This window comes from Desmodus rotundus, chromosome 7 (genome assembly GCF_022682495.2).
Source record: "Desmodus rotundus isolate HL8 chromosome 7, HLdesRot8A.1, whole genome shotgun sequence".
Classification (NCBI taxonomy): domain Eukaryota; kingdom Metazoa; phylum Chordata; class Mammalia; order Chiroptera; family Phyllostomidae; genus Desmodus; species Desmodus rotundus.
The window spans coordinates 62,934,826-62,957,081 of NC_071393.1; the positions used below are offsets into that span (position 1 = coordinate 62,934,826).

Here is a 22,256-nt window from a genome sequence, read left to right on the forward strand (position 1 = left end):
CCCAGCATCTCCCACTTTTTCCCCTCAATAGCCAGCCCCTCATCCAACCCCCTAGGGTGGCATGCCATGTCAAGAGCGATGTATAAAGGAAAAAAATAGCCCAGGGCAGCCAAGTCCACTCAGTGATCTCTCCCACCCTTCCCTCTCCCCTCAAAGTTTATTTGGTTGGTCTGGACTCACTTGTGGCCTTGATTACATTCCATGGGGCCTGAAGAAGACATTACTACTGCAGAGGGTTCAAAGCACTTGAGCAAGGACCCCACTCCCCAACTCTGGCAGTTGTGGTAGCGGAAGCAGTTTTGGGGAACGGAACCAGACCAGTTAACAGGAACTCACAGGGCAGCAAAAGTTGTGACAAGCTTAATCTCTATGAGGGTTATATTTTTTCCCACATCATATCAGAATATTGTGCAATGGGTAAACAGAAGGAGGGGATCACAGGAAGCCAATCTATCACACACTTTCCAGGCAGGGCAGAGGTGGGAGTCAAAATGGGCTGTGACGTGGAGAGGAGAGCCCTGTTTGAGGTTGTGGCTTATCCCTGGCACTAACTTTTCCCCTGGGGAAAGGAAGCCCTAGGAAGAGGGGACTGTAAGGTCCCCAGGGGATCTTTCCTCCCTCCCCCTGCATGAGGCAGAGGCAAGCTGCCTGTCAAACCCCTCCCTCAAGGAATAGCCTTGCCTGGGAATGCCCACCACACACACCCTCTTCTTTTTTCTAGTCACTCTGTTTACTCCTTGGACTGCCTCCCTCCCTCTTCCCTTCTCAACCTTTACTTCTGATTTCTATTTCATGGAATTTGGGACTGAAGTTAAACTACAACAGTGCCGCCAACACCAAGTCTTGCAGGAAAAAAATACAAAGAAATTTAACAAAAAAATATATTAATAAAAAAGTTCTAAAAAGGGGGGGATTATCATTTCCTGTGGGGTACGATGCAAACCCAAGCTCTCTGAGGATGCAGGGGTGGTGAGAATGTACGGGGAACCGCAAGCCAGTTAGGCAGTCTCAAGGCTCCTCTGTAGTTAAGAGTCTTTCAAAAGTCCAAAGCCTGAGGCCAAACAACTTAAGACGGCTCCGCTGAGCGACCCAGGAGGGGCGGGGTCCCGTGATGGGGGCGGGGAGAGGGAAGGACGGGACCAACACCAACCCACGCCCCCGGCAAGTACCAGGAAACAACGCGGGGGAGAGGAACGGAGTTGAGCCAGAAGCCAGGTGAGGCTGGCGTCTTGTTTTGGGGAAGCTGGGGCGCCTAAAATGTGAGCCTGCGGAGGAACTAGCGAAGGGCTTGAGAAAAGAACTGGCTGAGCCAGAGATGAAAAACCAGGTGGGGTGGAGAGGGCCAAATAGGCGGTGTCCTGGCGCAGGCTCAGTAGGAAAGGGTGCGGGGGGGGGGGGGGGGGGGGGGGGTTGGGCGGAGACGCATGCGTAGTGGGTATCTCCTCCGGCTGGGAGGAGGGGGCGGAGTTTGGAGACTCACGCGGGGAAACGTGAATGTGGGTTTAGTTTTAGAGTAGCCGTGAGACCCCGGCCTTCAGAATCTTGGTACAGGGCAAGCCTGGGCAGAAAGGCCAGACGCACCCGGCCAGAGACGGTTTAAGACCTCTCCTCCCCGCCCAGGATGGTGGTGCCTTCGCTGAAGCTTCAAGATCTAATCGAGGAGATTCGTGGGGCCAAGACCCAGGCCCAGGAGCGGGAAGTGATCCAAAGGGAATGTGCCCACATCCGGGCCTCCTTCCGCGACGGGGATCCTTTGCAGAGGCACCGCCAGCTGGCCAAACTGCTCTATGTCCACATGTTGGGCTATCCTGCCCACTTTGGACAGGTACTGGTCAAGGGATGCCTGCCTTCAGGGATGAGAAAGGCTAGTGGGGCAGGGTCTTGGACCTGCTCACCCATGTGTGCCCCTGTTTTTTAATACTGCTATGTTCTGAGCCCTCACAGCAGGCACTGCAGACCTCCTTCCCCATTACATTACCTATTGGTCCGCAGCTGTACTGAACCCTTCTTCTCTGGCCAGCCCCCTTTCAGGCACCTCCTTCTCTCCTCTCCCATTCTCTTCAACTCCTATTACCTTGAAACTACCCACTAGTTCTGACTGAGCCTCTCCTTTTGTTGTACGGAGGGTGATGGGATACGGTGCTCCCACAAGTTAACCTGGTGTTAAGGAGGAAGATAGAAAATGGATGTTAGTGTCTCTGGCTTCACTCCTTTCCCTTCCTGGTCTGCCCCTTCCCCTATAGATGGAGTGCCTGAAACTGATTGCCTCCCCCAGGTTCATAGACAAGAGGGTGGGCTACCTGGGTGCCATGCTTCTACTGGATGAGAGACAGGATGCCCACCTGCTTATTACCAACAGCATCAAGAAGTAAGAGGGTTCTGGGAAGCACTTGGAATCAGGGTGATGGGAAAGTGAGGTACTGGGAAATCCCAGGGGCTGCCTGCTGTAGGCACTGAAAGGACTGCATTTCCCAGAGCTTTGACAGACTGTCCTCCCAAAACTGCAGTGACCTGAGCCAGGGTATCCAGGCAGTACAAGGCCTGGCCCTGTGCACTCTGAGTGCCATGGGCTCTGCTGAGATATGCCGGGACTTGGCCACTGAGGTGGAGAGACTGCTCCTGGGTCCCAGCCCCTACGTGCGCAAGAAGGTGAGATGGTGGGACTGCAGGCACTTGCCCCTCCAGAAGCTGTCCCTTTTGCCACATGGCTGAGGTGGGGGGTGGTCCATCCTGAGCCCCTGACTTCTGCAGGCCATTCTGACTGCAGTGCACATGATCCGAAAGGTCCCTGAGCTCTCTGACATCTTCCTCCCAGTTTGTGCCAAACTGCTTCATGAACACCACCACGGTAAGGCCCCAGGGCTCCCCATTCCCTGCCTCAGCTCTGGCTGTGGGCAAAGGTGGAAAATGGGATAGGAAACTTAGCTCTTTGGAGAAGGGTAGTATGTGCACACACACAGTGGAATCCCCTGTGCCCCTAGCCCACCATTCACTTCCCCTGCCCTGACCCCAGGCGTCCTGCTGGGCACCATCACGCTGATCACAGAGCTCTGCGAACGAAGCCCTGCAGCCCTCAAGCATTTTCGAAAGGTGGGCTGGTGAAGGGACAGACCCTGGGCCAGGAAAAGAGGGGCAGTGGGGTTGGGATGGGGCTGAAAGTTGAGGTGATGAGGAAGAGTGCCCAGATAAGGCTGTGGCCCCCCTCCAGGTGGTGCCCCAGCTGGTACGGATCTTCCGGACTCTGGTGACAACAGGACACACCACAGAACACAGCATATCTGGAGTCAGTGACCCCTTCCTACAGGTGGGCTGATCCTTCTCTGCTGTATCCCTGGAACAAGAGCTTAGCTGTAAGCCCATGGCCAGTGGTCACCTCCCAGAGAAGACTTTGACTCAGTGTCTTGGGCAGGGTAGCAACAGCCTGACCCAACCCCTCTAGCCTCATATACCTCTGATCCCCTCCCAGGGCTCGAGGGACCTGTAGAGGAGAGGCAGAGGGGCAGGGAGGCTCTAGGAAACCAGCCAGACCTTTCCCAATGCTCTCCTCAATGTCAGATATTTCTCTTCATCCCCATGACTCCTTACCCTAAGAACCCCTCTTCTTCTTACCTTTAACCCAACCTCAGGTCCAGATACTTCATCTGCTTCGGATTCTGGGCCGGAACCACGAGGAGAGCAGCGAGAGCATGAATGACTTGCTGGCCCAGGTGTGGGGCTGGGGAGGGGCACTCGTTGTGTGCTGCTCTGAGATCCCACCAGCCTGGGCATCCCTAATGTGATAACCCACCATAAGGTGGCCATATAATCTCTGTTTCCCTCCAGACTATGATCTCCATGAGGACAGGGACACAGTCAGTATGGTAGATAGTGGGTGTGGGCTCAGGGAACATTGTTAAGTGGTTGAGTATTGAATGACATTGTGGAGAACTTCCAGAGATCTGAGGAGAAGACAGCCCCATTTACATATATCTTCTCTCCTATCCAATTAGGTGGCCACTAATACAGATACCAGCCGAAATTCAGGCAATGCGGTCCTGTTTGAGACTGTGCTCACCATCATGGACATCCGCTCTGCAGCTGGCCTGCGGGTATCATACGCCTCTCCCACTGTGGCCCCACCCACCCACCCCAGCCAGGGAGACAGGTCCTGTGCCAGGCTGTCCCTTCTCCTGAATGAGCAGATTGCTCCTTCCCTAACTATCCCCAACCTCTGCCACCCATAGGTTCTAGCTGTCAACATTCTTGGCCGCTTCCTGCTCAACAATGACAAGAATATTAGGTATTATATTCCAGGTGTCTGTCTGGGTTATGCCACTGAGCTCCTGACCCTCTGCCCTCCTTCTTCCCCAGTCTCCCAATTCATTCCTATCCCTGTACCCAGGGCAGAATGGTGTAGGGAGGGGGGCTGATGGCCATGGCATGATGGGGCCTCTCCCATCCTGTCCAGGTATGTAGCCCTGACATCACTGCTGCGACTGGTGCAGTCTGATCACAGTGCTGTGCAGCGACACCGGCCCACTGTGGTGGAATGTCTTTGGGAATCTGATGCCTCCCTGAGCCGGTGAGCAAGACAGAGGGCCCAGTTCCCAGTGGCCAAGACCTGAACCAGCTCAGAGCAGCTAGAGTAAGGGGACTAGGAGACAAGTGCCTGGGGAAGGGCAGGACCGAGGCTACCCCACATAGACACACAGCTCCTTGTCCTGCCAGGCGGGCCCTGGAACTGAGCCTGGCTCTGGTGAACAGCTCCAACGTGCGAGCCATGACACAAGAGCTTCAAGGCTTTCTGGAGTTCTGCCCCCTTGATCTACGGGCAGACTGTGCCTCAGGCATCCTGCTGGCAGCAGAGAGGTGAGGTAACAGGTGCCCGAGAGGCAAAGGGTAGAATCTGGGGAGGGTCAGTGCCAGGGCTGAAGTACTGTATGTCCCCTAGGTTTGCCCCGACCAAGCGATGGCACATAGACACTATCCTGCGAGTGTTGACAACGGTGAGTCCGGGGCTGGTCTGAGGCCTGGGTGTGAGTGGACAGGGCTCACCACACTGACTTGGCCATATTCACTGCTCCAGGCAGGTGCCCACGTTAGAGATGACGCAGTGGCCAACCTAACCCAGCTGATTGGTGGGGCGCGGGAGCTACACGCTTACTCTGTGCGCCGCCTCTACAGTGCCCTGGCACAAGACATCTCCCAGGTAATGTTCCCACCACCCAGGCTCAGGGTCACTCAACCCTCCCAGTCCTTCTTGGGCCCACTACTCCTTACACCTGGTTCCCAACAGTTTTCCCTCAAAGTCACAACCATCTACTTAGTGGAGGAGACACTCAAGGACAGAGCCCTGTTTTTAGTGAGAACTCGTGGACTTCTGATTTTGGTGCCCACTGGCTGCATAACCAGATAACTAACTTAACTTTCTTTATGCTCAGCGCCCCCAGCTTTGTACCCTTCCCACTCCCTGGAGCTGTTTTGTGGATCAAATGAGATCAGTAAAAGCTTTTTCTGCATGTATTAGACTTTATCATTACCTAAATGCTGGGTGAATTAACAGATGCAGCCAGTATCTATAGCCCCCCTGTCCATGTTACTTAAGTAGGATGGGCAGGAACCATCCATCCCTTCTCAAGGGAGGGACCCTCATTTCATCCACCCTGCACCCACTGTGGTTAGGCCATGTAGTTCTGATGCTTGACCACCAGAGGGTAGAGGAAGCCCAGGAGTCAGGACAGTGGGGGAACAAATTGTAACTGCTCCTTATGCCAAGACCCTTCCCTTTCCCCACCTCTGCAAACCCCACCATCTCTGCACTGCCTAAAGGGATGTCACAGTGTCTGGAAGTGAGGAGGGGGCCCAGCGTGTTTCTTATCCCACACAGCAACCACTGGTGCAAGTGGCAGCCTGGTGTGTTGGGGAGTACGGGGACCTTCTGCTGGAGGGGAGCTGTGAGGAAACTGAGCCACTTCAGGTGAGATCTGCATTGAGGGTAAACTGCGGAGGGACTTGTCAGGGGAGGCAGGACTGGCCCCAGGGTCACTACCTGTGCCCCCTGCCCCCGGCAAAGGTGGAGGAAGAAGAGGTGTTGGCATTACTGGAAAGGGTGCTGCAGTCCCATATGTCCCTGCCAGCCACCCGAGGATATGCCCTCACAGCCCTCATGAAGCTTAGCACCCGACTTCGTGGGGACAACAAGTAAGAAGGGGACCCAGCCCCTCCCACAGACCCTCTTCTTTGTGCCTTCAGTGAGAAATGTCTCTTCACTGTGTCCACCACTTCTGAGTTTCTGTCCAAGCACACAGCCCAATATCCCCAATCCTTAGGTTCTTCCTTTTGAGCCAAGTTATCGTGGGTACCTCTGTGCTCTGTGGGTGGGGCCTCTCCCTTCTCTGCCACATCATGGAGGTGAAGGGCAAGGCAGACTGCCATTCCCACTCACATACCATCCTGTGGCCCAGCCGTATCCGCCAAGTGGTGTCCATCTATGGGAGCTGCCTGGACGTGGAGCTGCAACAGCGGGCTGTGGAGTACAACACACTCTTCCAGAAGTACGACCACATGAGGTGCGGCTGGCATTCCGCCACAGCAGAGGCCCCAACCCCTTCCCTCTCCAAATGTGCTCTTCCCAAAGTCCGCTTCTGGGTACAAGGGTCTCAACTTCACTTGTGCCCTCCTCATCCAGTCAGATCCTCACCCACAGTTCATTGAAGCTAAGCTGGCTTCCAGACCTTACTCATCTGAAAACCAGCAACAGTGTACCATCTTAGCAATCAGAGGGCACTTCCAACCCACCATGTGCTCAGGGCTCTCATGCTCTTACCCCTCCTCCCACATGCCTCTTGTGAAAAGCACAGGCTCCACCCAGAGGGACACACCTACATTCCATCCTCTCAGGCCTGCCATCCTGGAAAAGATGCCTCTTGTGGAACGAGGTGGCCCTCAGGTTGATGAGGAAGCAAAGGAAAGCAAAGAAGCAGCCCCTGTCTCCACAGATCCCCAGGTAAGACCTGAAGCCCCTGAGGGAAGAGGACTTGGCGGGCTTCCATTCCTAGCCCTAGTCTCTGCCGTTTCCCCCAGGCCTCAAAGCTCTTAGATCTGTTAGATCTCCTGAATGGCACTTCTGGGGATGCCCGGCAGCCTCCCCCTCTGGATCCCTCCCCAGAAGGCACTGTAATACACCTGCTGGACCTTCCCTGTGCTCCCCCTGCCCTGGGTAAGGCTCAGTAAACGGGAGATGTCTTGGGGGGTGGGGGGTGCTTAGAAATGTGCTCCTTCTCCTTAGCCAAGGACTGAGATTCAGGTAACCTCTTCTCTGCTGTATGCCTCTATCACATTCCCATCTTAGTGGGTAAAAGGCTTCATTAATTAGATCATGTAGTCCCTTCCTGGATCCCCTTCAATGTCTTTGCTTTATTCTAGATGCCTTACCCTGGCCTGCAAGCCCTGCTTCCTCCCCAGCCCACCTCATATACTTTCCTACTACTTACTCCATTGGCCCCCTCTCAGCTCCTCAAACCCTCTGACCTCGAGCCCTTGGCAATTCATGTTCTTTTTCCATAGAACATTCTTTCCCAAGCACATCAAATGACTGGCTTACTCTGTCTTCAAGCCTCAGCTAAAATGTCTGATACTTCCTCTACCACTCCTATTTTAGTTAGTTCCTCCCAGTTATTCTGACCTAGTTTATTTCCTTCTAGCACCAATTATGGTTTGTGATTATCTTGCTTTCTTGTTTATTCTCTCCCCCAACTAGACTGTCAGCTCCAACTTCTTGTCCATTTTGTCACCAACATCTCAAATAGTGCTCATTTAATTTTTGTTGGATAAATGAGTGAACTCATCTTTGGCCCATACAGTGAGCTGCTTTTCTCTTCCTACTCTAGCTCCCATCCCAAATCTCAAAGTGTTTGAGCGTGAAGGACTGCAGCTGAATCTGTCTTTTGTTAGACCCCCTGGAACACCTGCTTTGCTCTTAATCACAGTCACCGCTACCAACGCCTCAGAGGGTGATGTCACCCACTTCGTTTGCCAGGCCGCTGTGCCCAAGGTTTGTAGAAGACCAGGATTCAGAGGTGGCCCTGGATACTCCAGGAGGAAAGGCCACTAAGTAGAGGAGGTGGGTGGGAATGAGAAGAGAAGGGAGTGACGTGGAGAAGAACACTTGGAGAGTTATGGGAAGAGGGTTTGAAACTATTGGGTGTGCAAGGCTTGCCTGAACCTGGCTAGCTCTGCCCAACCTATGTTCAGAGCTTCCAGCTGCAGCTACAGGCCCCCAGTGGGAATACAGTTCCAGCTAAGGGTGGCCTTCCAATGACCCAGCTCCTCCGAATCCTCAATCCTAACAAGGTGAGCTCCAGGAGCCCCCTGTGGATAAAACCCAGAGAAGGGAGAAGTCATTGTTGCTAACCCCGGTCTCCACTCTTCTATTTCTAGGCACCCTTGCGATTAAAGCTGCGCCTCACCTACAACCACTTTGGCCAGTCGGTTCAGGAGGTTTTTGAGGTGAACAACTTGCCTGTGGAGACATGGCAGTAACTCAGCCTCTACTCAGTCTGAAATTCTCTCGTATTCCAAACCCCTGGGCTCCCAGCTACTTAGACCCTACACCTGAGGACTACCAGCAGATGGTGCTGTGGTCCTATGCTTGCCACTGTGAAAACTAGGGGCCTGTCTCCCACAAATAATGAAAGCCAAATAAAGCTTAAGAGGGGTGAGTCATATTTATGTATATTTGAGGTATAAAACTATATGAATAACAGCAGGGAAAAAGTCAACATGAAGTACGTATCTTTCCTTGGCCTTAGGAACCTTTTTCAACAAAGGAGGGATTTCTTTCTAACCCCTCTCCACACCGGGAAACAAATTTGACCCCACAAGAGGCACTCCACCATCTGGGCTGGAGCAGGGTACAGTGGCAAGATCAAACCAGAATTCCTAGATTTCCACCAGGGAATCCCATCCATTTCCCAACCCGCAACTATTCCCTACACCCCAAGGCAGGGAAATCCCTGCTGCCTCCCCTCGTCTCTAACTCAGCTGTAAGGTGGTTTAGGAGCCTCTGGCAGAATCAATGGCATCGACCAAGGGAGGGGGGTGGCAAGGGATTTTCCTGTGCTTAACTACTGATCACGGCTAAGTGGAAATCCTATAAACAAGAGCGGAAATCAATGGAGGCTGCTTAGCGGCCAGGGGAGAGGGGCAGCCCACAGATTGCATTTGACGGATGAGGGAGAGGATACAGCCTGGGAGGTCTCGACAAAGGATAGCTGAGGGTAGGGTGAAGGAACAGACAAGCCTGGTGAGAGAGGAGTCACTGTGGAAAGGGAAGCAGGTGAACAGGCACAGTGAGCAAAGGAGTAAGTCCATTGGGCCGAGTTCTTTTCCTTGTTGTTGAGGAAGTGACACCCTAGCCCAGGCTCTTGTCCGCATCTTTAGTCCCCTGTGGCTTCTCTCTGGAGCTGTGTACTTCTAGCAGGTGCTGATAGTCCTGAGGCCGGAAGCGCTGTAGGTACATGATCAACTTGGCAGGTGCCCTCTCCTGTGCCAGCACACCTACAGGCAAAAGGAGAATAAGAGAAACAGCTGTAAATGCTTTGCCCTGCCCATGCTGCCAGACCCCCAAGTTGTTTCCAAGGCAACACTGGGATACTGAACACCATCCAACCAGCTTGTGTAACCCACCAGCCTACTCCCTGATTGGCCTGTGGAAGTGGGGCCTAAAAGGGCCACTTCAGGCAGGAATGGGGTCGAGAAGCCTATAGCATGAGAACTTCTCCAACAAGGAGAAATGGTGAAGAGGTCCTCAGGCGCCATGAAAACGGGTGCCTGAGTATTGACTCATTTCTTTTAACTTTAAAAAAATGTTTGTTTACTGATTTTATAGAGAGAGAAACATTGATTTTTTGTTGTCCTACTTATTTATGCATTCATTGGTTGATTCTTGTTATGTGCACTGACTGGGGATCAAATCCACAACTTTGGCATATCAGAACAAACCTCTAACCAGCTGAGCTACCTGGCCAGGGCTTAACTCATTTCAGTTATTGCTCCTGTCCCCCAATCAAGATTAAAATCCATCTAGGCAGGCCAAAGCTCACTGGCTTGTTAATGAAGCACATGCAGAGAAGCACACAGAGAAACCAAGGGATGCAAAAAGAAAAGGAGAGAAAGAGAAACCAAAGGATGCAGAAAGAAAGGGAGAGAAGCAGCTAGAGCCATGGTGTGGGATTCACTCAGCCTCTGTGGTAGAGCCATGATAAGCCAGTGTCCTATTGGTAGTACCCACGAGCATGCTGGGCACATAACAGGGAATTCAGTGTATGTTTGCTGAGGAGGTGAAAACAGCTGTAAGGCCCCATGGGATGCACAACCCCATACTTGTGTGGGTGAACTGTCTACAAGGGCACTAAGCCTGGGAAAAGAAAACAATCTGCCAATGCTTGCCCTGCTGTCTGTTCCACAAATACAACATCATTGCCTTTTACTCAAAGCTAACAGGACAAACTAAATGAAGATCTAGGTAGTTGTAAAAATGGAGGGATAGAGTTGGAGGAAGGAAGGGTGGATTGAAGGACTGAAGCAGAGAACTGAAAAATGGAACTGAAGGACACCTGGAATAGCTAGAGGTATGAGAACTAAATAAGATTGAATGACTGGGGTAGATTAGAGATGGTTGGAAGAATTAAATCCAGATTAGACAGCTATTGCAAAAGAGGAAACAGGATTTGATAGAGCCCTAAGCAAACTGGGTCTTGGAAAAGATTGCTAAAACAATTCCCATTAGAGAAATAACACCGAGACCCTCCCCACTAACTGGCCCAGTGGGTACAGCCAGAGGAGGAACAGGAGAAGCACACAAGGGCCTGTCTCCCTCACCAAGCATGCTGCTGAGCTTGTCGATCTTCTCTATGGCAGCTGGGACTTCAGCCTTCTCATGTACCAGGGCCTCTATTTCACCCACAGCATAGCCAAAGTCAGCTGTATCCAGGTCCACCACAAGCGGAGGCTCCTCTTTATCAGCTCTGGATAGCACCAGTTTCCAGGTACTGCGATTAGTCACAAAACTGGCTACTTCCTGCAGCTTCAGTGGGCCCAGCACAGTAGTCACACCCCCAGCTCCCAGGACCTCAACCCCCAGCACCTCACAGAGCTGGGCCACAATTGCAGGCTCAGCTGTGAGTTCCCTGTACTCGGTATGGGGTCCTGAGACACCTGCTGGTCCAGGACATTTGAGCTCCCATCCACTATTTTCTCGCTGTCGCAGCCAGTGGTCGGCCTGCATGAGGCTCAGCTCAGGGGTGTCATAGTAGTTGTCTCTGAAGGTGACTCGGTGTTCCAGGGTGCCACCCAACTCCTTCAGGCGCTTCTCTGTTTCTGGCCCAGGAACAAACTTTCGCTCCACCTCAATCAAGCCCTGGGCCATACTACCTGCAATCAATCAACAAACATTTGCTGAGCTCCCAAAGGTGCTCGGCCTTGCAGGGTGACAGCTCAGTAAAGAACCCCCCACCTTACCCCTGGAAAAACCTGAGACACAACACTGTCACAGAGTTTTCTGTTGGTGCTGCGGCCCTTTCTCCCTGTCTGTGATGGAAGGCCCCGTCTGATGTTTTAAGACTGCAGCAGAGACAGATCTTCAGAAGATCCCTTGCACCGCTGATGATGTACTCCATCCAAAGGGCTCCCTGGAGAGCAGGCTGTGTGGCCGCTGTGCTTTCAACGCTTCTCTCTACACCTTGATACTCTGGCAGGCCGTGGCTCACTGCCGGGGATGACCCCGCCCGCCCCAGCCCTTCCCAGCCCTTCCCAGCCATAGCGTAGACAAGCGGAACCTTGGGTCTCACCTCAAAACCCGAGAGTCTCCCTCTCGCGGGACCTGGAGATGGGGGACGAGAGCCCACACCACTCCCGCGAGGAATGCCGGGAACAGTCCCTGGCCCGGGACATTGGCCGGGCTGTGCTCACCCGGCCAGTCCCACCAAGAGCGCCATGTTAGGCCCGATGTAATGGTGCAGGTGCAGGCAGGCCCGAGAGGCCTGCTAGGTTTTAAGGCGCCGGGACCTCCGCAGTGGGACCGGAATAAGGCCGTCCCTCTGAGCTCAGCTCCTCAATCCCAACCTTTCTCTGCTCCTGGGGGTCGGCCCATGTCTCGGGCTTCAGGCTGTACCTGACACCCTGGGGCCTGGGCGCATGATGGGAGATGTAGTTCCAAAAGGAGGCTTTGCTCCCCTCCCCCACCATCGCTATGGTGACAGGAAAGCTGCGATTAGTGCCAGAGAGACTCTACCTGAAGTTGAACTGGGGCTGTGAGGAGAGTAGGGTGGGAGGAGCTGAAGCCCCGTAAGCAAATGGGCCCAGAATGCAAGTCCCTCATTCAGACACTGTTCAGCATATATTTTATTGACTATTAGGGCGGCCCACTAAAGACAGGTCACTGGCAGTGGGCTGGAAAAAAAAAAAAAAAGCATAGCTAAGACCAGTTTAGTATTCTGAAGTCTTAGAGCGGGGGTTAATACATCCTGGCATGACTGTTGAGGGTAAGGGTGGGTGGGAAACTTTCCGAGGAAGAGGTGATACTTTGGATGGGAACTAAAGATGTGATGGAATTTCAACAGCTGGAGACTCAGATGTAGACAGGAACAGCCTGAGCAAAGACCCAGAATCTGGAAAGCACCTGGCCAGTGTGGAAGATGAAGCGAGAAATACCGTTGGAAAAGGACTTGAGTGCCCAGCTGATGAGTTTGTCACTGAATTTCCAATGGTCCCTGAGCAGGCTTTGTCAGAAATAGGAGAAATACTCATGGTCATTTAAAATACAGGAAAACATGGGGGTGGTCCTTTGACTGCTTTGGAGGTCAAATTAAGGAACCCTCCTTATACCTGGAGGCTATGTATGTCTGTCCCTCTGGATGTGGTAGCTTGCTGAGGAGCAGTGGCTCTTACCAATTGCCAGACTCCTTTCTAGATGATTGGTGAGAAGTGCCAGCTTCTCAACACCTGTCCTGTCCCCAGGACATTTCTGAAAACACATGACCCACGTAAGTATTGTGGGGGGGACACTGGTTTACAGATGTGGTATTTTACATTTGGGATGTCTTGGATGCACCCCTCACTTCCCCCCATGCAATGATAAGCACGAATGTGCGGCAAGGGGAGGGACCCCACACACTGGCCTGCTTTTCCATTTGTCCTTTGCTTTTCAGTTTTGTTGTCCAGGGGAAGAAGATGTATAATCTTTTCCCTGAATTATAAAACCCAATCCCAGTGGGCAGAGGCAGCAGTTTAATGGAAAGGAAAGACCAGACTTCCGAGCCAGTCAGACCTGGGGTTAACTTCCAGCTTCACTTTTTGGTGTTTGGCTTTGGGCAAGCTACTCCACCTCCCTAAATCTCTATTTTCTCTTTGGCAAAATGTGGACTGCCTCACAGTTTATGTGTGAAGATTCAAAGACAAACTGTCACATAGAAGAGATTTCAAATGTTATTTTCTCCTTTGTTTTTTCCTATGAACTACAGGGTTTTTCTTTTCTTTTTAAAAGAAAAGTAGGCTATAGCAGCAAATGTGAGCTCTGGAGCCAGACAATTGAAGCTTGAATCCTAGATCTGTCACATATTGACCCACCGTGTGACCTTGGGCCAGTTAATTAACTTGTTTATGCCACAGTTTCCTCAACTGTAAAATGGGGACTAGTTGTAAGGATTAAATAAGTTAATATATGTAATAGTGCTTGGAACTGCCCCTGTGCACTCCATAAATCTTAGCAATTATTGTTATTATAATACAGTAGAACTTATGAGTTGATAAGCTGAAGATGAGCCCAAGAAGCCAGAATGTCCCCTCCCCCCAACTCTGGGCATTCTGTGTGTGACCGTGTGGAGGAGGGGAGAGTGCTCAGAGACTTCAGAGTAATTGCTGTGAAAGAGAAGGTTCTAGTACCCAGTTGGAAGGAAGAACGACTAATAATGCAGGAAGAAGGGAGCGGAAAAACAGAGGTCTCAGGCGGCTCTGGGAACCTGATAGAAACCAGGGCTTGCTCTACGTATGATTTAAAACACACGTATGATTTAAAACACACGTATGGTTTCTGTAGGCATAAAGAAGTGAAGGAGACTATCTTCTTTGCAGTCACGTGCTTGGACCTGGTGAGAGAGTCTTGGTGGACAGGGGTGCGCTGGCGTGCAGCCTACGATTCAGCGAGGCTGTAGGATCCCGCGCGGGCGGGCAGTGGCAAACAGACTACAACTCCCGGCATTCACCGCGGCGGGTGGGCCGCTGCACCTGCTCAGTGGGCCGCCCTGGGCGCCTGGGTATTGATTATTCCATTGTGTGGGATGCCTCGGTTCCAGCCAGTGAAAGAGGCGGAGGAGTGAGGGTGAGGAGGAGTAGCAGAAGGAGGAGGAGGTGGGCGAGGAGGAGGAGGAGGAGGAGGAGGAGGAGGCAGGGAGCGAGCGAGTGCCCTGGGTGAATCAATGGAAAGCCCCTCACGAAGCCGGGAAAACACTTCAGCCGCAGCCAAATAGCATTGATTATTTTCCTTCACTTCCCTCACCGCCGTGAATTTATTTATTTATTTTTTCCATCTCCGTCCCCGACGCCCCGGAGTGAGCGCTGGAGGGAGGGAGGAGGAGGGGGGAAAAAAAGGAATCAACACATCGGAGAAGTCCCTTCCAAGAGTCGCCCCCTCCCCTCCCCGCCTCGCGCTGCTTGGCGGCCGCGGTTCGACTCCCGTCCCTGCTTCCAGCTGAGGTGTAAGTGCATCGATTTCTGATGCTGCTGGGTTGGGTTTTTTTTTTTTTTTTTCCTCCTCCTCTCCCTCTCTTCTTCCTTTCCTTGCTCTTTGGAAGCTTGAGACCGAGGGGAGAGGAGGCGCGCCGAGACTGCCGCTGGAGGGCACGCAGAGGGACGGGAAGGGGCTGGGGGAGGGGACACGGACGGATGGACCGACCGACAGACCTGGAGCTTGCGGAGAAGGAGGAGCAGGGGTGGGGGAAGGAGAAGGCTTGCCAGGGGGATGGGGAAGAGAGGTGCAGGGGTAGAGGAGAGACGGGGAAAGGAAAGGCATCGAGGCTGGACTGGAAGCCAGCCGGACAGACGGAGGGTAACCAGAGCCTAGACGGACCGCGTGGAGCTGTGTGGGGAACAGGGATCCCAGAGGGAAGGGGAGGCTGGGTGAGTGCGGGGGCTCGGAGCTGTCAGCCCAGAGGGGCCTGGGTCTCGGCGGCCCCCCGCCGGCCACGGGATGGGGAGAAACCGCGGCTGGCGGGAGGGCTGATGGATGGGCTAGCGCGCTGTGGGTGGGGGTGGGTAGGAGGAGACATGGATACCCTTAATCTTCGATCTTCGTGTGTGTGTTTTGGAAAGATGCAAGGTGAGGGGAGGCCACTGCTCCATTCAAGGTGGAGTGTGTCTCTCCTGGCCCCCTAAGTCTCCATTCGCTCTCTCTGCCCCTCTCTCTGAGTAGCCCTGTCATTTTTGAGCACTTGACCTCGCGTGCCTGTAGCCCAGCTGATCCCTACCCATGTGTCCCTGCCTCTTGATTTTGCCATTCTTCACCTCATTCATTCTCTCCGCCCTTTTCTCTCTGGGTCTGTATGTCAGTATCCGCATGTGATTTTTCTCATCCAAATGATCCTCTCCTGTGTGTCCCTGTCACTATGTGTCATGCCCTGGCTGCCTGACTCTTCTTCCCGTCTAAGATTACATGCCCTCTCCTTCAGGGACCCCATGGATTTCGCTGGCCTTTTCAGGCTCCTTTGGAGTTTGCTTATCAGTTATGATTGTGGTGGTCTCTGGTCAGGGGCCTGGGAGAGTCAAGGGATGGAGCAGACATGTCTCCCCCAAGGACTCCAGTGTCTTTTCAGCACGGCCAGGACAGCCTCCACTTCCACCTTCACCAGGAAGCTTTGGAACTTGCTCGCTAGCATTGTTGACTGTCCTCTTTGCCATGTGCTTCTCTCCCCCACCAGGACCTCACCTCTCCTGTCATCTGCCTCTCCCAGAGCTCCCCACCACAGACCTCTTACTGATTTGATCTTCCTTCTTCCCCTCACTTTACCATTGTTTTATTTTTTCGTTTCCCCATTTTGTTTCACCCCTTTTTTCCGTCCCTGGCTCTCATGATCTCCCTTGCCTGTTCTCCACCTTTGTTCCCATAATTTGTGGTCTCTCTACCTTTTCTCTTTGGTTACCCTAAGTTCCTTTTATTTCTTATCCTCTCATCCAGCATTTTAATTCCAGCCACAGAAGGTACCAGAGAGCAAGGGTCTGGGAGAGGTTGGGAGTATGGTTTCTGAAGGCACATAAACAGGCCAAGAAATCAATTTAATGGGTTTCCAGGGGCGTATAACCCCTTCGTCAGTCAGGGCCATTATGTCTGTTAACTGTCAACTGTGATTTTGGAAGGGGGCATTCTCTAGCACTCGGAGCTCCACCCTGTTTGGTTGCCCCTTATCCTTCAGTTTATTCCAGTGGCTTCTTCACCTTCCAGTTGTTCATCCTGCAGTCCTGGTATTATCATATTTGGGTTCAGCATGATTTCTTTGGGAGTCAGTTTTCATTACCATGACAAAAGCTATCTTATGCAGGGGGCTAGATTCATTCAACCTAAAGAATGGGAAAGGTGGATAAAGAGTCTGGAAAGTTTACCTCGTTTTAAGCCCATCACTGTTCTTCCAGATATCCTGAGCTTGGAAGGGTAAAAGGAGGAGGTAGATATGGACAGAAGATGGAATACTTCAGAGATGAATAAATAGATTTACAGAAGGGAAGGAGAAGCTGGCTGCAATAGATGTGTGGGGTAGAGAAATGCATGCCATGAGGACCAGGCAAAGGAAAGGAAGAAATCCTTGCGGAATGAGAGGCAGGGGAGGAACCAAGGGGTGATTAATGAAAAACTAGAAGAATGAAATTTTAAAATGATTTAATAGTGATACAGAAGGAAAGAGGGAGAGAAATAATAGAATATTCCTAAAGAGGAGGTCAACAGAAAAAGCAATATGAAATGAACACAGTGGTAAAGTGGGGGAAGGGAGGAATTGCAGAATGAGTGTGGTACAAAGAAGGTAAAGGGAAGGCAAACAAGGAGTGCTGGAGCAGATCAGAGCTGTACACAGGGGGAAAGAGGACAGGGTGAGGTATCAAAGGAAACAAATGCCTCCGGTGTGAGGAGGACACAGCGTGGGCAATAGCGCTGCAGGAGGAATGATTTGGAAAGAAGGCAGAGCTGAAATACCACTGGGCGAAGCCCCAAAAGAGAGAGAGATGCCAACGGAGAGGGAGAGCGAGCATGCAGAGCTATCTGGTAAATCGAAAGGGAGAGAGAGCCTCATGAGCATTCATTCCTTTGGCCAAATCACTCAATATCCCACCAAAGGCCTTTGCATTTCATTCCCGAAGCCAGGGGAACACAAGCAAAGAGATGAAGAAGTAGAATTCCTATTTACTTTAGCTGACAGGAACTTGAATCTTTCTAGCCCCTTGAGAACCAAAGACCTCAAACCTCTGATGTCATAAATTGTTAGCGTTGCCTTGGCAACCTGACAGGGTTCCTCCCTCCATGATGTCAGAGCAGCTGGCGTTACCTTGAAACCCACAGAGGAACAACTTGCTGCCTTGCTGGGGAGCTGTACATTAACTGGGCTGCGGCCTGAGTCAAATCTGTAGGATTTCTGGGTCTGGTAGCTTGACCTTGCCTTCTTGGAGCTGTTCCAAGCTCAGAATGAGGTCTTGTTTGTGAGTGCCTGAGGTTTGCTAGGGTCTGCGGGAGCAAGGGGAAGGAACCTGGGGAGACAGGGACATGGAGAATGGGATGGTCTGACTGAAAGGCAGGCAAAGAAGAGAACTGAAAATGGCAGTTACCGAATGTGAAAGAGAGGCTTTGTGAGCAGAGAGGAGACATATCAAAAATGTAAAATGCATTTGGGTTTAGGAATGGAGACTGAAGCTGGATATAGAGAATATCAGGGATCAGAGCTGTGTGAGGTGTAAACTGAATAGAGAAAAGGGAAGGGTTCTGAATCGCCAGGGGGCATGGTGGAATTTGTACGGAAAGAGAAAAAATGGGACTCTTGAGTCAGATGGACAAAGCTGTCGGTGAGAGACCCCAGGTTAGTCCTGATGGCTATATGAACCGGAGCTGCGTCTGGCTAGTTTCTGTTTTCTAGCACCTAGGGTGGTGTCTGTCACACAGAAGATGCCTAGTAAATGTCTGTTGATCAAATGTTGACTTGATAGGAAGATGCTAAGGGAAAGAGTCGCTCACCGTCCTCTCACCCCACCCTTCAGGCCCATGTCTGTGCAAGCTGGGAAGTCAGAGACTGGAAGAAGGGGCTGGAGGAGAGTGACCTGAGCAAGAGCGAGACCTGAGAGGACAGGCTGGGTTAGGAGCACCTTGCAGGCAGCCAGGGTGGACTTCAGGGGCTGATCTGGGGAGTCATTGTAGAGATAAAAGGAGGAAAACATGAATGGACAGTCAGTCTTAGGAGCCCAAGAGGAAGATGCGGAGGAGGGTAGAGAAAGAAGGTGGTTTCCAGAAAAGGTTGAGAGTTATTTCCAAAGACAGAGTTGTCAGATTTGAATTTGGAGTAGCATCCCCACCCCCACCCCGCCCCCAATCATGAAAGTGCAGTTGAATCAGTCATGCCCGTGTTTATACATTGGTCACAAATAGAGTCCATAAATCAACACCAGGCCCATCCGAAACACCCTGTTCTAATTCAGGCAATTACAGGGAAGTCATTGTTGGCCTGGGCCGAAAGGCAGAAAGAAGCACAGACCTGGATGTAAGGAACCCTGTGAGGGATGGGTTTGACCCTGGCTGCTCGCTGTCGGGTAAGTTCCGAGGTATCTAGGAGAAGAGGGGAGGCAAGAAATGGAGAGCTCACCACAGCTGTGAGTGAAATCTGTACACCAAGGGGCAGTATAAATACACAGAAGCCCCAAAGAGAGGAGAGATGTAACCAGTCAGGGATTATAACCTGTCCTGTTCCTCGGGTGACCAGTGAAAAAGACCCTGAATGAGTTGAGAAGAGCAGGAAGAGAGTGAGTGAGCTGGGAGCCCTAGGGGCTATGATAAGAAAGGCCAGCTTAGCTGGAGAAGGGGCCGGCGGGCATGGGCCTGAAGGGAGGACAGTGGCAGCTGGATGCACTGTCAGCAGCCACCACGGACTTAGGCAACTCATATTTTGCAGCAGGCGACAGGCTGTCGACACCGCGGTCCTTTACCTCACCGTTAGAAACTCATTTCATTGATTTTTCCATCTTTCTTCTCTGGCTTCTCAGTCATCCCACCACTCACTTTCCCAGAGCCCCTTGCCTCTGTGGGGAAAGTCCCAGGGGACACCTGCCCACCCCTCCTTCACCCCAGGCTGGTGAGACAGGGGTAAAAGATTTAGAGGTGCCTTCCAGCACTCTGAGATAATCCCATTGGCTCTCAGTGTCCCCCTCATGTAGGAACAAGTCCAGAAACTCTGTATAGTTGTTTAGGGTACCCAGTTAAGGGTGACAGGCCAGAGGTTCACCTACTTTCCTGTCACCAAGCCATACCACTGGCATGTTAACTGCATATACCTGGAAGAAGACATCTTTTTCTAATTCCTCCTGAGACAGCTCAGCACCCATCAAAAAAAATTTTTTTTTCAGTCAAATGAGAGCACAGGAGCTCACCTCTGTATTTGGGCAGGAATGTGGGATTACATTAAAGCTATGGTTCCAGCCTTGAAATCATAGCAGGGCCACCCACTGGAACAGTGCTCACCAGCAGGACATAAGTAGCGAGAGCTCTCTTTGGAGAGAAGAGGGTATAGGTATGTAGCATCTGGTCCTGTGTTAGCATGTTGACATGCAGAGTCAGGGGGGCAAGGTGGGTGTGGGTCAGAAACTTTACTTCATGTGTGGGCATTTCCCTAGTGCCTCCAGTCACAGCCAAGTACCCTCAGCTTCTCCCTTTGGGGCTGGGATTGGGCCGAAGGTCAAGAGTCAATTGCCATTCACTTGGCTTCTCAGTGAAGGAGGGCAGAGGGTGGGACCGGAGTGTTAGATTATTTCCCTGAAGAAACAATGGTGTAAATGCTATTTCCAGCCTCAGATTTTTCATTCCTTGTTTTGTTGGTGACCACCCCCCCCCCACCTCAGTCTCAAGCCCAAGGGCCTCTGGCTCTGTCCTTTTCCTCTGGTCTTGGGAAGCTGTTTCTCTGGAGCCCAGTGTGTCTTGGGTCTCGGATAAGAGACTGGATCCTGCTGCTTCCCCTGACATTGCAGTTGTCGTCCTTTCTATCCAGCCACTTCCACGTTCTGTATCACTCACCTACTGTGGTCATGCCTCCTTTCTCCCATCTCCAGCTTTTTCAGAAAGCTGGTTTCTAGATTTCTGAAACCTAGAGTTAAATCCTGGTGCTTTAGGGGAAGGAGTGCACTTGGGGTTGGGAAGAGGGAAGAAAGGGATGGCCTAGAAAGAGGTTCAGGGTGGATGGGGCATAGAGGAGTGGGAGAAGCCAGACAGGCAGAGGGTGACGAGCCGGATTCTAAAGTAAAAACCATGTGACTTCCAGCCGGAAGAGAGCGAGAGAGCGAGAGAGAAGGCCACAATTTAAATGAAAAAAGGGGAGAGTGGTAGGCTGTGAGGATTGTGAACAAACTGGAAGAGAGGAACCCCAGGGGCTGTGGGGAAATGAAGGCCAGGAAGAAGAGTGTTTGTGGGAGAGGCCTAACATAGCAAAGGCAGGCAACGGTCTCAGCCGCCTTGTCAGTCCCGAGTTCAAGCTGTGCTGGCTTTGACCCTTGTGGGAGGAACTGAAGGGCAAATTAACAACGATAATGAAGTCACTGCTCCTTGTTTGTCTTTCCTGGTTTCCCTCTTGAGATTTGTCCTTTGGCCAGACGGGGCAACTTGGGGGAGGCGGGGAGGCGGGGAGGCGGGGAGGCAGGGGGAGCTGCAGAGAGGGGCGGGGGAGGGGCACAGAGTAGGAGAGGGGAATGGAGATGGGGAGGGCAGACAGACCTGCAGAAGGAAGAGGGACGGGGGATGGAGGAGAGACACGGAAGATGCAGAAAGAGGAGGGAAGGGGAAAGAACAATGGGGAGCAGAAGAGGGAAGCATGGAAGGAGGAGCAGAAGAACCAGGGGAAGAAGAAGTGGACTGGGGAAATTGCCAGCGGGAGGGACAGAACGTGGCCAGGGCTGAAAGAGCTGCAGCTGGTGGGGCCAGGGGGCGGGGCCTCATCTCCATCTCTAATGGCTGTGAAATGAGGTTAGCTCCATTACAGGCTGTGAGAGTGTAACGAGATCACACTCATTAGGGCTGGGCCATCCCAGTAATTACCATCACCCCAAACTCGCCTGCGCCAGCGGAGCGTTTGAGCACAGACAGGCAAGCGGCAGCAAACCAGCACTGGACATCCCAAGACAACCCCACCGCTGACCAGAAGCCCAGGCTCTGAACCTGAGGCCTGAGAGCCAGCACCTTCCTAACATATAAGTACTGAGGAGAGGCTACCCCCAGGCCCTCAGCCACATGCACAATCAAAAAGCAATAAACATACACGTATACCCCAATTTGGGAAATAAGGCATGCAGTTGAATAATTATTGTTTTTATTTATTAATAACATACAAAGTGCCAGTCTCAATAGTGATCACCTCAGTGGACACAGCTCTGTGAGGAACTGTGTCCCATTCTATATTTGGGCTTTTTTTTTTTAAAGATTATTTTTTATTTTTAGAGAGAGGGGAAGGGAGGGAGAAAGAGAGGGAGAGAAACATTAATGTGCCAGAGACTTGATTGCCTCTCGCACATCCCCAGCTGGGGACCTGGCCTGCAACCCAGGCATGTGAATTCGTTCGGAATGGAACCAGCGACCTTTTGGTTTGTAGGCTGGTGCTCAATCTACTGAGCCACACCAGCCAGGACAAGAAATGGGCTTTAAGTAACCCATCTAAGGTCATTTTCATAATAAGGAATAGAACTAAATTTGATTCCAGGTCTGTCTGTCCCTAAAGGCTGTATTTTAATACCAAACCACTGGTCTGATGAAGTTCATACTCTGTTGTGTATACTCATGTGTAGACTTTCAGCTTTAAGAAGCATCACAAATGAACACACACATCATCATCAGGCAAATAACTCAACCTTTGATAATCTTCTAACCCCAACCCCAAACACACATAATGGCCATGGCCCCTGCATAGACTATATGTGGGTGGTGCCCACTGGAGTTGTACAGAGCAGTGGGCCTGTTGGGCCCATCTTAAGAAACAGGGTGACAGCCATCTAACACT

The 22,256-nt window shown here is 51.9% G+C and overlaps 3 protein-coding genes across 8 annotated transcripts in view; 2 read left to right on the forward strand and 1 right to left on the reverse strand.

The window, feature by feature from the left end:
- Window positions 1-103: 103 nt before the first annotated feature.
- AP1G2 (adaptor related protein complex 1 subunit gamma 2) lies at window positions 104-8,614 on the forward strand. Of its 3 annotated transcripts, XM_024556707.4 has the most exons (22): window positions 104-1,215; window positions 1,621-1,825; window positions 2,244-2,368; window positions 2,508-2,649; window positions 2,752-2,848; window positions 3,014-3,090; window positions 3,209-3,304; window positions 3,627-3,707; window positions 3,990-4,088; window positions 4,224-4,279; window positions 4,448-4,561; window positions 4,708-4,848; window positions 4,931-4,985; window positions 5,066-5,188; window positions 5,867-5,956; window positions 6,053-6,180; window positions 6,444-6,548; window positions 6,880-6,985; window positions 7,063-7,198; window positions 7,869-8,032; window positions 8,233-8,331; window positions 8,419-8,614. In XM_024556707.4, exons 1-22 carry the CDS (start codon window positions 1,112-1,114, stop codon window positions 8,518-8,520), a joined length of 2,445 nt encoding a protein of 814 aa, XP_024412475.3. In that variant the 5' UTR covers window positions 104-1,111; the 3' UTR covers window positions 8,521-8,614. The 3 variants fall into 3 exon arrangements, with proteins under 3 accessions (XP_024412475.3, XP_045048051.2, XP_045048055.1); XM_045192116.3 differs by lacking the exon at window positions 8,233-8,331; XM_045192120.2 differs by lacking the exons at window positions 104-1,215; window positions 1,621-1,825; window positions 2,244-2,368; window positions 3,014-3,090 and having other exon boundaries at window positions 2,512-2,649.
- Window positions 8,615-8,686: 72 nt separating this feature from the next.
- Window positions 8,687-12,168, reverse strand: THTPA (thiamine triphosphatase). 2 transcript variants are annotated; one of them, XM_024556727.3, is made up of 3 exons: window positions 11,829-12,168; window positions 10,861-11,412; window positions 8,687-9,537 (listed from the first exon to the last, which is right to left on the reverse strand). In XM_024556727.3, exons 2-3 carry the CDS (start codon window positions 11,405-11,407, stop codon window positions 9,392-9,394), a joined length of 693 nt encoding a protein of 230 aa, XP_024412495.1. In that variant the 5' UTR covers window positions 11,408-11,412; window positions 11,829-12,168; the 3' UTR covers window positions 8,687-9,391. The 2 variants fall into 2 exon arrangements, with proteins under 2 accessions (XP_024412495.1, XP_024412503.1); XM_024556735.3 differs by lacking the exon at window positions 11,829-12,168 and adding an exon at window positions 11,500-11,793.
- Window positions 12,169-14,312: 2,144 nt separating this feature from the next.
- Window positions 14,313-22,256, forward strand: part of ZFHX2 (zinc finger homeobox 2) — a 29,911-nt gene continuing 21,967 nt past the window's right edge. For 2 of the 3 annotated variants that reach the window (XM_045192144.3, XM_045192155.3), the window contains exon 1: window positions 14,407-14,732. The gene's annotated coding sequence lies outside the window, so the exon portion shown is untranslated. Of the gene's footprint in view, window positions 14,357-14,406; window positions 14,733-22,256 lie in introns of those variants that run through there. The other variant, XM_045192147.2, reaches the window with a different exon arrangement.